Source organism: Anguilla rostrata, chromosome 8, assembly GCF_018555375.3.
Source record: "Anguilla rostrata isolate EN2019 chromosome 8, ASM1855537v3, whole genome shotgun sequence".
NCBI lineage: Eukaryota > Metazoa > Chordata > Actinopteri > Anguilliformes > Anguillidae > Anguilla > Anguilla rostrata.
The window spans coordinates 36,582,474-36,597,638 of record NC_057940.1 but is presented as its reverse complement, the minus strand read 5'-3'; the positions used below and the strand labels follow the sequence as shown (position 1 = coordinate 36,597,638).

Sequence of the window (15,165 nt, the reverse complement as noted above, 5' to 3'; positions counted from 1 at the left end):
CTGGACTGAGTGACTCCACTGTGCTGGACTGCCTGCTGTTCACTGCTGATGTCAGTGCACTGCTTCAGGACAACAAATGTCTACTGCCCAGGGAGAGATTATGAAGCAAAGTCATTGGAAATTCTGAAACATTGCATTCCTAATTAAAAGTTGAATACACAGAAATGAAAATATGTGGTAATAGTTTTGATTTGAGAGTATAAAACATTTCATAATATACACTGCAGCTCAGTGTTCCAGACCAGTGACTCCCCCCTCAGCACCTGCAGTAGGTCCCAGCTGCAGCAGTGCAGTCTCTGTGCAGTCTGACTGAGGGAGGTTTTTGTACGGCTCTGTATCACTGTGTGAACACCCAGCTACTACTGATATAATGAGCACTCTGACAGTAATAATCTCCTGCATCTTCAGCCTGGACTCCAGTAATTTTTAGTGTAAACTGAGTCCCAGATCCACTCCCACTGAACCGATCAGGAATCCCAGACTGGCGAGTTGTGGCATAATAAATCAAAAATTTAGGAGCCTGACCAGGTTTTTGCTGGTACCAGTTGAGGTAGCTGCCCACACTCTGACTGGCTGTACAGTTGATAGAAACAGTGTCTCCCAGCTGAACAGACTGAGCTGCTGGATCCTGAGTCAGGACTATATCTGCCATTGATTCTGAAAAAGAAAATATTAAAATTGATGATAATTACATTAATATTGACAAACAACTTGCAATATTCTGGTTAATTTGATAATACAATGAGGGCAATTTTTGTGAAAGTAGTTGTGTTGTGAAAAGTAAAAAATGAAAATGTGAACTATAACCAAAGGTTTGTCTTTCTCACCTTGTACAAAGAGTACCAGCATCACCAGCCGTAGAAAGTTTGACATCATCATAATGCTGCCTGTGTCAGTGTCTGTGAAAGGACTGGACAGTCACTGATCAGTACTGTGGGTCTTAAAGTGTGTAGAGTAGTGAGGCAAGACAGATATGCAAAGCCCCTTCCTCTATACAAATCCTGTCACACACAGTTAGAGGAGCTCTGATGTGTGAACAGCTGTGGGTCTCTCGAGGATTGTCACGTGTAATATTCACGGCTATTTTTACCCAGAGAACTGATAGATTGTGTACTTTGACTTAACATTGCACTTTTATAGATGAGTAATAGGTAATGGGTCTGGTCTAAGAATCTATAAAATGTGTGTTTAATAAATCCTGTGTTGTGTCTTCTGAAAGAGTTTCAGTATCAGAAATCTGAAAGTGGTTGATCATACATTCTTAGGGAACGATTCAAATTCATCATATCCAAGTGAAATGAATGTGGACGAAAACTGTGTTATGGTGAGATTTTCTTTTTCTCTCCATGAGCAGGTCATTCCTTCAAATTTGACACTGTAGTTTTCAGAATAGAATTAGAAGACCAGAGGGAAATACCAGACTCCCTTTGTAATGAAACATTCTACTTTAATCTCTCTGATTGCTGTGATATTTCCTCCAGATTAGCAGTGGAACCTTTTCCATCATATTTCCATCACTTTTTTTCTTTTGTCCAAATTTGATATGGTAGACCATATTTACATACCCATGGAAATTTTTGCGATGAAACTCTGCATCTCCCATAAAGCACATTCTCCCAGCAGCCACTTCTGTTCGCACACTGCAGTTCGCTCTCTTTGATGTACAGCTGTCGTGATGGAGGCCTGTGCATCCTGTTCAGCTAATACATGCAGAGAGCAGCCAGATGGTACATGACCAGAAGAAATGCTCTTGTGTGATGAGACAGAGGAAAATGAGCCGACTGACACCCTCCTTCTGATCAGTGATGCGGCCAGTTCCGCGCTCTCTTGTGGGGCTGTTTCAGACGGTCAGCGCAGGACAGGTCTGAATTTAATATCAGACTTAATATCTTCTCTCTTATTGTATTGTTGTACTGTTACATCAGCTGCAAACGTAGCACTCTGTCTCCTTCTTGTGGTTGCTGAGTGTGATGACACCTTGTGTGATGTATGCAGAGAGTTCTCTCCAAACAGAACACATACTGTAGTGGGGTTCTCTACAGCCAAACAATACTTCAATACTCAAAGGTTTTGGAGGGAGAACAGGGTCAGTCCTGTATTACGTATTCAAAGTTGGCCAAAATTATACTCAAATTAGCATTTAATAACCATGAAAATGCCTCTTACATCCTGACAACACCTAATAAAATGCTTCCCTTCACCCTGAAATATATGAAAAGGGAGAGAGAAATATCCTGTGATTTATCAATGTTTTCCACAGTGAAGGGTGAAGGTGAAGTTTCTGGAGAATATGGACCTAAATTTGGAGTTTGGGAAAGAGCAGGTGGATCACTGCCAGAGAGTGAGAGAGCATTCCTCCCTCACTGTGGTCTCTAACTGTGGACATTATATCTGGTTTAATGTTTACATCTGGTTTTTGTCTATCCACTTAAATGGACAAACAAATTCATCACTCGCTGCTAAACTGCAACATTTCTCTGCATCTATGAATCTTGCCAACCCTCCAACCCCCCACCCGCCCCCCCTCCCCAACCCCCCCAGAAGGCTGTTCTTTCAATGAAATGTTTAAAACTTACAAAATAATGATGGATCTTATGTGGACTTGCAGACATTAAGTTTTAGAGAACATGTAATAAATTAGAGAATATTAGAGTTACTACTGCACACAGCTGCTCAGTATATTAGAACAGAGCCTCTCAGTGTCCCGGGTCAGTTACCCCATCTGCTTATTTGTGTTTACTCCGTTTCCCTTTGTTTAATATTACATATTGTCTAAAGCTCTGAAACCATTCAGTGTGACACATATGCAATAATAGAGGAAATCAGGAACGAGGGAAATGCTATTTCATGGCACCATACTGTTTTTTCCCCCTAGGAATGCTTGCTGGGGTTTGACAACTGCACATGTACCCTTATTTGCATATTTAAAATCTTCCTCTCCCACAAGTGAACAGGATTGTGACTGGACATGTGATAGTTAAACCCCAGCTACAATCACTAAGGAAATCATTTATCGTGGAGTCACCACACTCAAGACACTTTTATTGAGTTTGTATGATTTTGCAGTAGAGGAAGATATCTTCTCAGCAATATGTAAATAAGGGTGATTGCAGTCATTAAACCCTATGGTGAATGCATCATCTAGAACTCATCTGAATTAGTTGACATTCCATTTTATCAACTCTTATTGGGTTATAATCATTTGCTTTTGCAGGAGCACAAGATCTGCACTAGCTCACAGACCCAAATATTGCAGTGATATATATATGGTCGAAGTGATGAGATTTATTAATGGAACCTTTAGAACATGTTCAATAACCAAATAATGCTGTAATTACAGTATAATACGAGCAGATATCGTTCATTTTAGTTGAGTATTAGAAATCACTTGTATGGAAAGTATAATCCTAGCTTTTATTTTGAAATCTATTGCCACGATATTACCGGAAGTTATTTCCTTATTGTGGTTTATTGTGATTACTTCACTGCTAGCTAGATAAAACTAAAATTGGACGAGAAGGAAAAATAAAAATGGTTGTTCGATAGCTTTGTTACGCGAACCTGCATACTCTTCTAGCTGGCCACGTAGTACGTCTTCATAGATGAACATTATATCATCGGAGGAAGAAAACCACATTTTAATGCATTCAGATGCAGGTTAGTTCTTTTGCCAATTACTTCACCGTTGTTATCTAGCTCAGTTAACTATGAATATAACCCATATAGTAGCTTGGTAGCTGCTTGTGGAGATAATTGTGTTGTCTTAAAATAATTCTTGTTCACAATAACGTATGGTGTTTAGGTAAACATGACATCAGCTAGTCTTCCCAGCTAGACTGATTGTCCAATTAACGTTAGCTATGCAAATAGCTTGCAGGTCATCCAGTGAACTTGGACTGGACATTAAAATGTTGAGGCGGCTAGTCTGATATATGAACCTGTATTTTAATACATTTTTGTATTACATAATGTGCTCTAAATTACTGTAATTGCTGTGGTTGTATAAATATAATAATTGTCTAACAGAGTGTCCCGGAGCCGTGTCTGGTGTACGGGTGCGGCCCAAGAAGAGAGCCGCTGTGGCTGAGCCGGCATCAGCCGAGAACCAGTTGACCCGTTCATCTGGGAGACAGGCCAACGTAAGGGTGAAGCGCTGCAGCAACTCTCCGGGTCAGGTAGGTGCACATGATACTAGATTTTCTTTAGCCAGTTCTTTTAAACTTATTTCCCAGCGGCATTGTTAAGCATATTACATGGGGACGATAATTGAGATCTGGTTATTTTTTCTCAATTTGGTGTGCTTGATGTATTGGGAATTCGAGTATCCACCGTGAAATCATGCCATTTCGATTTAATATATATATTTTTATAATCAGCTCTTGTTACTTATGTCACACATTTATCTTGATTTTTGGTCTTGATTTTTCAGGTCCATGTAGCATTAACAATACATTTCATTGGTACATTCATATTAAACTGCATGCTAATCGTTTTGGTGACAGTCCAGAGTAATGTTATATAAATGGACTGCATTTATATAGCGCTTTTATACAAAGCGCTTTACAATTGATTCCTCTCATTCGCCAGAGCAGTTAGGGGTTAGGTGTCTTGCTCAACGACAGTTCGACATGCCCTGGGCGGGGTTTGAACCGGCAACCCTCCGACTGCCAGACAATCGCTCTTACCTCCCGAGCTATGTCGCCCCGGTGTCTTTCTGGGCACATGCCAGCCTGAAGGCATGACTCCGTATGTGCCGCTGACTTCCTTTCAGACAAAGAGGAAAGCAACAGACACAGAGGAAGATGAAGACCAGTCAGAGAAGAAGTACAGGAAGTGTGAGAAGGCCGGCTGCTCGGCCACATACCCAGTGTGCTTTGCCAGCGCATCCGAAAGGTCTGTGCTTATCATTCAGTCAGTAATCTTTAACTACCATCTAATGCGTCATCAGGTGCTCTCTCTTCAGTGGCGTACCATAGATGTTTCTCTCAGGAAGTGACTCGTTAACTTGCAACATTATTTTCTTCAATGCTTTCAGATGTGCCAAAAATGGCTACACGTCTCGATGGTACCATTTGTCCTGTGGAGAGCATTTTTGCAATGAATGTTTTGATCACTACTACAGAAGGTATAGTAGACTGTGGACGTATTATAGTATAGTAAATATCCATGATATGGCAAAGTAAAGTTCAATCAGAAGGTGTATTTACCCTCAAACCAAAATATATTTTCACTCAAGTCATATTTTGATTCAAGTAGTCTTAATGCTGGGCTTGGGGTATTAGTACCCGTTTATATTATTAAGTTATTTTATGCATTGCTCACGATAGACTATTGCCGTTAGCTTTACCAGATTTATTATATTCCCCCATCTCTACTGGTTTTTAATTGTATGTGTTTTCTTTTCCCGGTTTGGTTTCAAAGTCATAAAGATGGCTATGAGAAGTATGCCAACTGGAAAAGGGTGTGGACCGGCAATGGGAAAAGTGAGCCCAGTCTGAAAGCTTTCATGGCTGACCAGCAACTTCCATACTGGGTGAGGACCACTCTGCTTCCTGTTTCAACAGAGAAATATCACACCTGGTCAAATTCAGATTACTGCAGCGTCTATGAAAATGGAGTATCTTTAAATATAATGAAAAGGGTAATGGAAGAAAAAAATGTATCAATGCCAGTTGGAATCACAGTTTTAAACTGTATTTAAATAAAGCTGAATAATGAAAGATGTGAAAATGTTGCAAAGGGCTTGGCTAAACATGGCAACTTCAGACACGTCATCTTTCTATTTACCTTAAAGCAAGGGACAAGCTGTATTTCATTTTCTGACGGCTCTGATTCCAGCTTTTGTACTTGCACCTGGAAGAAGTGAGCGTTGTTGGATTCAAACTATTGTTTTCCAGAGGTGCCTTTCTCTGTTTCTCAGAAACGGAGCAATTAGATTCAGAGGGTAACCAGTGCATCCACTATTAGTAATGTGGGTTTTGTAAAGTATAGTCCCCTTCTCTTTATTAATGGGTTAGTGCAAGTTAGTTTTACAGCCCTGTCAAATACTGAGCATTTGAAGAGTTGATTCAGCATTTTAATTTTGCTTCTATTGTGACGAGTGCTTATTATCTGAGAGTAAACATATAGATGAATTAAAATGAATGAAGTATAGAGATTGACATAATGCTTACTGTATCATCAATGTGTTTGCTCCACCACAGGTCCAGTGCACCAAGCAGGACTGTGGGAAGTGGAGACAGCTGACCAAGGAGATCCAGCTCACTGCCTCGTTAGCAACAACGTACCGCTGCGGGATGAAGTTCAATAATGTGAAGGTGCCGTGCAGGCGTGTGGAAGGAGCATGTCGGCTATGTTCAGGTCACGGGCCGTTAGTGTTCACACTCACGGTTTTCTCATATCGTTTTTAGAGTGAAGGCACAGACCAGTGCTCCCAGCCTGAAGACATGGTGAGTGAGTGCATGCCAGCTATAGTACGAGCTCAACATGGTGGAAGCCAACCTGATGCATGATCATATGTGCACAGTTTCCTTCCTTTATGTGAATTGCAGTGCTGTGGTCGTTGGTTTCGAGAAGGCCCGTGCTGTGAAGGCCAGTCTGGACTCAGAGTCTTGTGTCTCCCCCCCCAGAGGGTGGCTGAAGTGATTGACAGCTGGTGGCACTCCATGTTAATCCTCCCCCCGCTGCTGAAGGACAGCCCGGCCAGCGCCTTCCTCACGGCGTACTACCCGGACTGCGTGGGCATGAGCCCCTCCAGCTCCCCCGCCAACCTCTCCCTCAGCGAGCTGAAGGCGGAGCACTGCCGGGTCACCCAGCCCCAGAGTAAGAGCGCCGTGCGGACAGAGCCCCTGGGCTACAGGCCCTTGAGTGGGAGGCAGTGCTGTAGGCAGGGTGCCTGTGTTACTGTACATACTGTACAGAGGGTCCCTGAGTTGCAGTCCAAGTTGAAGCCAGTACTGTACACAGGACACCTGTCCAGACCTGGGTCAAATACGTATTTGTTTTTGATTCAAATACTCTTCTACGGTCTACTGATCTTGTCTGGTGTATTGGAATCAATTAGATGCTCTCAAATAGTGAAAACCCTGCCTTCTGATCATATTGGCAGGCTCAATTACACCAGGCAAGTTCAATAGAGTACAGAAAAGTATGTGAATCCAAAACAAATATATATTTGACCCAGGTCTGCACCTGTCTTTTGGGGGCAAAAGTGGGAGTCAGTTTTGTTTATGTCCTTAAACCTATGGGGCTTACATTCAAAATTGACTGCCTTTAGCAGCACTTATCTCAGATCAGGGAGCAATGTATTTTTATTTATTTATTTATTTATTTATGTGTGTGTTTGTGTGTGCATGTGTGTGTGTGTGTGTTCTTCTCAGTCCCAGGGCTGTGCCCCTACTTCCAGCCCTTTTACCAGCCTAACGAGTGTGGGAAGGCCCTGTGTGTGCGGCCTGACATGATGGAGCTGGACGAGCTGTATGAGTTTCCGGAATATTCCCGTGACCCCACCATGTACCTGGCTCTGCGCAACCTCATACTGGCCTCCTGGCACAGAGACTGCAAGGTACCCCACTCCTTGCCGTGGGTTTCATGCATAAGGTAGTATGTGAGCTGTATTAGGAGAATTAAATGGTAGAAAGTAAAACATTTTTTTTATTTCCCAATAAAGCTGCCTACAATTCCCACCTCTTTGTCCCAAAGTTGATCCAACCTAGCTTCATAAGAATGCAAATGTATGTATCCAATTTTAATACATTAGCATTTGCAAATTCAAGAAGGTTGTTGTGGTATTTGCCCCAATAGAAATGCAAACAAAGATGTGTAAAATGACAGATCAGTGTTGCCTTTTCATTGTAATGTCTAATTAAAAGTTTGGGAAAGCAGAATTAGTGGCACGATCTGTTTAGGAAGGTAGACCTAGCCATTAAGATCACGGAATCACGGTTATGTCATTCTCTTTGAGTTCCCTGGAATTGCATCAGGCCACCTTTGCTGTTGCTTTATCTGGCGAGCCAGCGTCTGCAAAAAAACAAGAAGTGTGAATCTCGCGTTGCGATGCCCCCTTCCTTCCTGTGGCGCGCAGGAAGTGCTGACCCCGCAGAAGTGCGCGCCTCACATCGTCGTGCGAGGCCTGGTGCGGGTGCGCTGCGTGCAGGAGGTGGACAGGGTGCTCCACTTCATGACCCGGAAGGGCCTGATCAACACCGGAGTGCTGTCCGTCACGGAGCCCCTGCTGCCCAGTCAGTACCACGACGTACGTGCGCCCGTCGAAAAAGAAAAAAACCAGCCCCCGCGCGCCCGTGCTCCCTTACGCCCGTCGCGTTTCTGGAGGTTTCGCTGGCGTGTTCTCCACCGCGAGCTGCTTTGTGTGTTCGGTAGATCCCCCCCCCCCTTTCAAAGACACTCATGTTACATGTACCCCCATTCCAGCACTTTTTTGTCATTTGTATTTTTGTCCAAATATCGTAGCTTGCTCTTCTCCCTAGTTTGGCTTGGCATAAGTTAGGTCAGAATAATGTTCACTGCATGAACTGAACTGCGTTCTTGGCTATAAGTAGCTGTAGGAAATTATTATTGTACCTTATTGAACCTGTGTTTTGTAGTTGTCCTATGACCATGATGTGCACTTTTTTGTACGTCGCTCTGGATAAAAGCGTCTGCTAAATAAATGCAGTGCATTGTAATGTAATGGTAGTGAGTGTGGTAGATGGTAGATAAGATGGCAGCGGTAGGGCTGAAGCGATGGGGCTTTGTTCTTGCAGAAGAAGGCGGTCGTGATCGGCGCCGGGGCGTCGGGCCTGGCTGCGGCGCGGCAGCTGAAGAACTTCGGCATGCAGGTGAGCTGAAGCTGACGGCGCGGCTCAGAAACAGGCCTCCATCTTGGCTCCAGCACGGTTTATAGGTCATCATCCTGACATTGGTAATATTTCTAAACCCCGAATGAAACCGCAAACCGCCAGTATGACGGTTTCTTATGAAGGCATGAACTCCGATTTCTTTGCGCCGTTAACCTGTGAGGTAAGTCTTCTGGCACGTTTAGTTTCCCGCGACAGCGTCTCCAGCTCGCCCGGCGTCCTGGCTGACCTGCGTAACTGGTGTTACTCTTGTTTTCCCGCGCGTAAAGTCTGGCTGCCCGTGTGGCCTGGCCCGTGTCTCTCTGCTCGCAGGTGGTCGTGCTGGAGGCGAGGGATCGCGTCGGAGGGAGGGTCTGGGACGACACGTCGCTGGGCGTGACGGTGGGGAGGGGAGCCCAGATCGTGAACGGCTGCATCAACAACCCCATCGGACTCATGTGTGAGCAAGTGGGTTTCTCTCAGCTGAATCAATTCTACATAGCATTCAATATAGTAATTATCTTGCTAGTTTATTCCAACCCTAACACAATATAATAGTAATAATAATAATAATAGTCTTTATTTGTATAGCACCTCTCACAAACAGGTTTGCAGCTCTACAGTGCTTTACAGTTAGTAGAAATACAAGTGTTAGAACTTTTATTTTGAGTTACCTTAAAATATTATTTTAAACAGTATCTTTGATATCTGCTATCTCAATAACTGTTAGTGACTTCAATTTTCCATGCGATGGTTTCACCATATTTCTCCAATCCCAGTTAGCCCGTTGCTGCGGCAGTAGTAATAGCCGTGTTGAGAGAGCACTTCGCGTCTGCTGGATCGATGTGGACTGATGTTCCTCTCGGTGCCTGCGGCTGTGTAGATGGGCATAAAGATGCACAAGCTGGGGGAGCGGTGTGACCTGATCCAGGAGGGTGGGAAGACCACAGACCCGGCCATAGACAAGCGCATGGACTTCCACTTCAACGCCATCCTGGACGTGGTGTCCGAGTGGAGGAAGGACAAGTCTCAACACCAGGACACCCCGCTAGGAGGTACAGTACAAGGCGAACTGTGCGTGTGTACAGTCGACGCATTGAGAATGCGTTACAATTATTTTTACTTTATTCCCACAATTGTAGCTTTTTTTGTATTCGTTTTATTAAGAAAGGCTACAATAGATGCAATCCTTCTTCTTTTATGAATAGAAAAAATCCAGGAGGTCTATAAAACGTTCCTCCAGGAGTCAGGGATCCAGTTCAGTGAGCTGGAAGAGAAAGTGCTTCAGTTTCATCTGAGCAATCTGGAGTACGCCTGTGGCAGCAACCTGGACCAGGTAAGTGTCCGCTATTTTCCAAGTACAGCACCATAGTTCTGAAAATAGTGGAAATAGTCTCGTCTTTTGCTGCCACTGATGTTATTTTATTTTGAGTGGCATCAACAATGTTTCAACCCTTGTGTTAACAGGGTAAGTAGTGAAGAGTGTTTTTTTAAATGTCATTTATGTTGAGTTTTGATAAATCGATCAATGTGTCCTCGACCATGAATTATTTGATAATTCGCATTTGATACTTTTAAAATTGTCAGTATTTAGGCTGTGTTCGTCCCTATGAAATAGCGTGAATGAATATTAAATAACATTTCTGTCGGCTGTGTGTGTGCGTGTGTGTGACTCGCCCTTTAGTTTAGAGAGCAAAGCCTTCATTCTCTGCTGCGTTCTCCAGGTTTCAGCGCGTTCCTGGGACCACAATGAGTTCTTTGCCCAGTTCTCTGGAGACCACGCGATGCTCACTCAGGGCTACTCCGCGCTGCTCAGCAGACTGGCCGAGGGCCTGGACATTCGCCTCAGCACCCCGGTGCGTTTCCGCAGCCCGCTTGGTTCGTCTCGTTCGTGCCCCGTTCTCAACTGACCTGTCCGCCCCCTGGTTTTATCTGTTGCTTTTTTTGGATAAACTCAGTCAGAAAAGCTGCATGTATGTTATGAAGGTACTTGCGACGGTTTTATTTTTCTTTGTTTTCCCAAAATAAATGTGTGTGTATTTACAGTTTTGTATGAAATGTATATTATAAGAATGTGTTCTGATTGACCATAAATGGGATGACTTGGGGTAACGTTGGCTGGCTAACCATTGTTATTTTCTTGCTAATCTCGTGTCACGTTAAATGCTAACCTTACTGTTTGTAGGTTCAAGCGATTGACTACTCGGGGGAGCTGGTCACGGTCACTTCATCGACTGGGTCCCAGTGGACAGCACACAAAGTAAGAAGCCAAAATAACTACAACAACCAGAAGAGTCAAATGTTTTCTCAGTGGACATGATTTATGCGGTTACACTCATTTGAAGCGTATCATTGCTGCGATGGCGCTGTAATGCGGATGAATCGCTTTGTTTCAGGTGTTGGTGACCGTACCGCTAGCTTTGCTTCAGAAGAACGCGCTTCAGTTTGCCCCGCCGCTTCCTGAAAGGAAGCTGAAGGCTATTAACAGTCTCGGTGCCGGGGTCATTGAAAAGGTCAGGGAAAGGCAGATGAAAAGGTTCAGTAATAATAACATGGGGACAAATGGAACCTGTAACCACATTTCATCTGTCAGTTGCATTAAACTCTTTTCTTTCAGATTGCCCTGCAGTTCCCCTACCGGTTTTGGGACAGCAAGATCCAAGGGGCGGACTACTTTGGGCACATTCCACCAGGTCCTGACAAGAGGGGGATGTTCAGTGTGTTCTATGACATGGATCCACAGGTCAGACAACACGATTTTGCCATGCCATTTTATATACTCTCCTGAATTTTTCCTGCTCCACTCATGGTTGCCCTGAAGTTATTTAGATTCATTTCATGGTTGTACACTGAGACTTTTAAATAGGAATTCTATTGCTGCCAAGTCCATACACAACATTGCATGTTGAATGCCTGGACCAGCAGTCAGTCGTGTTTCTGTCTGCCTAACCCGCAGGGAAAGCATAGCGTCCTCATGTCCGTCATCACTGGGGATGCTGTGGCCACTATCAAGGATCTGGGGGACAAGCAAGTGGCCAACCTGTGCATGAAGGTCCTGCGCGAGCTGTTTAAGGAACAGGTGAAGGTCAAAATAATTAATACACCATAATGGCGTCTTTCCTGCTTCACATGTGCATCTGCATACTGGGATATGCATAAATAGATGCTAAAAGAAAACAGCTAATGATACTGCTGTTTCTCTGTCCAGCCTCATGATCAGGTACTGGAGGAGTGTTTTCCATGCAGAGGAAAACACTAGACACCCAAAAACCTTTCCAAATGATTATTTTGTCGTGTTCTCCCCCCATTCTGTGCAGGAAGTCCCAGAGCCAGTGAAATACTTTGTGACACACTGGAGCAAAGATGTGTGGTCACAGATGTCTTACAGCTTTGTGAAGACAGGGGGCAGCGGCGAGGCCTACGACATCATTGCTGAGGAAGTGCAGGGAAAAGTATTTTTTGCTGGAGAGGTTAGAATCTACGGTCAACATCTCATACGCATCACGGTCATTGTTACAAATATATTTTTCAGCACAGAACATTACAGCATCCCTAATTAACAGACAAATAAGAAAGAAGAAATCTCTCCTTTGTTTTGCCCTACAATTGGTCTAATGTGTTAATTATCTTCTTATGTTCTTAGGCGACAAACCGACACTTCCCCCAAACAGTCACAGGAGCCTATTTGAGTGGGGTGAGGGAAGCAAGTAAAATTGCTGCTTTGTAACCCCTAAGAGAGAATGGGTGGTGATGGAGAAACCAGCATGAGGACAGCCTTCAGAAGACACTACTGTATGCCATGCTGCAGACTATGCCCTACAGCCATTGGTTTAACCTGGTGTTACACAATACCAAGAGCCAGTCACTGCAGTCGCACCTCTCCACTTCTCTCAGGCTCTCAGGATGAATGGCTGTGGTCTTTTCGTTTCATTGCGTGGGTGCGGATTTATAAATGGAAAAAATCTTCTGTGTGGTTAGTTGTTTTTTTTTTTTTAATGGTTTATGAAATATTAAACTGCAGCATAACACTAAATCATGATTGCTAATGAGGGTAGCATTATGGCTTTTACATTTTTAATTTAATTTTGAACAATAACCCTGATGATATGACGTGGTTTGCACAAAAAGGTGTTTGTTCATTACATGATATTTATAATTCATGCCATAAATCTGAGAATTATTTAATGGCATATTTGCACGTGTGTACAAATAACTGCTCCATCAGCAATTGGCTTTCATAGAGCCAGTTCCTTTTTAAAACATCTTGTAACTTATTTCCATAACCTATATATTTCTTCACATGTTTGAAGGCAGAAATGTCTGAAGTGCTCATTTGCAGAAATGTATGAAATGTATGTTCTTTTGTTCAAGGATTACTTTTAAGAACAGTCTTATGTATATATTTTTATGTATGTGTGCAGCATGTAACTGTTGTAGTATGGCCTGTTTGACTGTGCAGAACTATTAACTTGTTTATTTCGACATGAATATTTATAAACCCACCTACCAACAGTTATCGGTTCTGTGCATTTTTGTATGAGGCATTTTGCCACTGTGTTCTGAAGTCCACGTACGATTGTTTTTGGCAGATTATCAGTGTGCCTTATTCTAATTTAAAGTTAATGTCTATATACTTTCTGACGCCAATCTCAATATTACCTAATCAAATGCCCAGTCCTACCCTTATGTACCACCTGTTCTTAAAATTTGGCTTATCAGCTATCACTATTCCTTGCCCATTTCCCACTATTGCAGAAGTCAGTATTTCCTCAGTGCAAGGAGCACTGTTCCATTTCTCACAACCTTCCAGTACACTTGGCTCTAAACCAACAACTTGTTTCCACACTACGGTGTGCATCATACGGGGCTAGCACTGTTAGGAAGGGATGACAACTGGTAGCCTGTAGGCACCTGCCTGATTGTAAGTCACATTGACGTGGAAGCAGCTGAGGAACCCCAACTGTCCCATCCTACCTCCGTGGGACAAATCCTGCTGGTGGTAATTCGGAAATGACATTGCCCAGATATGAACTGGTGATGTCAGTTACAGAACTCAGCCTGATAATGCATTAGGGCTAGTCTGGGGCCCTGTTACGAATGGCGTTTTACGAAAGCAGACCAATACCTGTTGCGCCTTAAACTTATAGACGACGCTATTTCAATATGTTGATGATTTAATTTTCTTCAACTGTCCCCATGTTTCGACTATGAAGTGTGTGTATATTAAACTTACTTCCTGTAAGCGGACTGACCACAAGAGACATTTCTTTTAAATATTTTACGTTCGATGCACAAAACTGAATATACCATAACTTCGGCGTAGTATTTAATTTTCACCAAATGGTTCTACGAAAACTATTCCATGCCTTATTCGGAACACCGACGGTTCTGATTACGGAAAATATTCTGCAACCGTGTAAAAGGAGCTATGAACACCTACGAGGGGGGTCCAGGGACGCAATAAGACTAGGGTAGCATTTGATACAACAATAAAATACAATTTCACGCAAATAGTTCTTAATAAATTAACTCCATTTAGATATACCTCTTGATATTCAATGTAACTTCTTCAGGAACCTTGTGTGATTTTGGACGCACACGGACGTGCTTCAATGAAACAAAATTGTTTCGGATGAGGAAGTATTTTCAGCCAAGATACACCATAGCATAGACATATATCTGTCTATGCACCATAGTGGAACCGAGTGGAACAGAACTCCGTGAAGCTAGCAACAATTGGACTTTCTGTATATAAATTCCGGTCAAAACTTCCGGTGAGTTTCTATCAAAATACAAGCACAGAATTAACGTTAATAGCGTTAATTAGTCCCGAAGAATAACATTACAGTAACCACTGTTTCTGAGGTTTGATAAAGACTTACCTTTTTGTAAAAGCATTTCAGATACAATTTGTATACAATCGCTAGCTACTCGCTAGCTTCTATCTTGCTATTGACTGGTTTAAATTACTAGCTACTTCCTTGCTATTTGGCTGGTTTAAATTAAGCCTGGGATATTACTTTGTATGTATATTTTTTTAATTATGCAATAATTTCTTTGAAATCACGATCCCAGTGTAGCCTGGCCATGCATTGCTATACACTGTCAGTTCAGTACAGGCTCATTTGCATTAAAGATTACTGCCAAAACTAAAAACGGTTACCAAATGAAAGGGGGTATACATTTACTCTACAGACCCATGCCTATAACATTATGCAATCATTTCTGTGAAATCATGTTCCTAGCAATTGTTGCTGGTGTTTACAAATACAAATACAAATACAAATCTACAAAGACAAGTCTACAAATCGACAGATCTACAAAGACCTGT

General features: G+C 42.9%; 1 protein-coding gene across 1 annotated transcript; it reads left to right on the top strand.

Annotated features, from left to right (window-relative positions):
* Nucleotides 1-3,460: 3,460 nt before the first annotated feature.
* LOC135261592 (lysine-specific histone demethylase 2) lies at nucleotides 3,461-13,346 on the top strand. The gene is made up of 21 exons (XM_064348076.1): nucleotides 3,461-3,657; nucleotides 4,027-4,175; nucleotides 4,772-4,893; nucleotides 5,036-5,125; nucleotides 5,422-5,533; nucleotides 6,204-6,317; nucleotides 6,411-6,449; nucleotides 6,630-6,822; nucleotides 7,380-7,564; nucleotides 8,084-8,254; nucleotides 8,763-8,837; nucleotides 9,168-9,302; nucleotides 9,718-9,889; nucleotides 10,043-10,170; nucleotides 10,559-10,690; nucleotides 11,020-11,094; nucleotides 11,231-11,347; nucleotides 11,452-11,577; nucleotides 11,791-11,913; nucleotides 12,152-12,304; nucleotides 12,478-13,346. Exons 1-21 carry the CDS (start codon nucleotides 3,603-3,605, stop codon nucleotides 12,559-12,561), a joined length of 2,550 nt encoding a protein of 849 aa, XP_064204146.1. The 5' UTR covers nucleotides 3,461-3,602; the 3' UTR covers nucleotides 12,562-13,346.
* The last annotated feature ends 1,819 nt before the right edge of the window (nucleotides 13,347-15,165 follow it).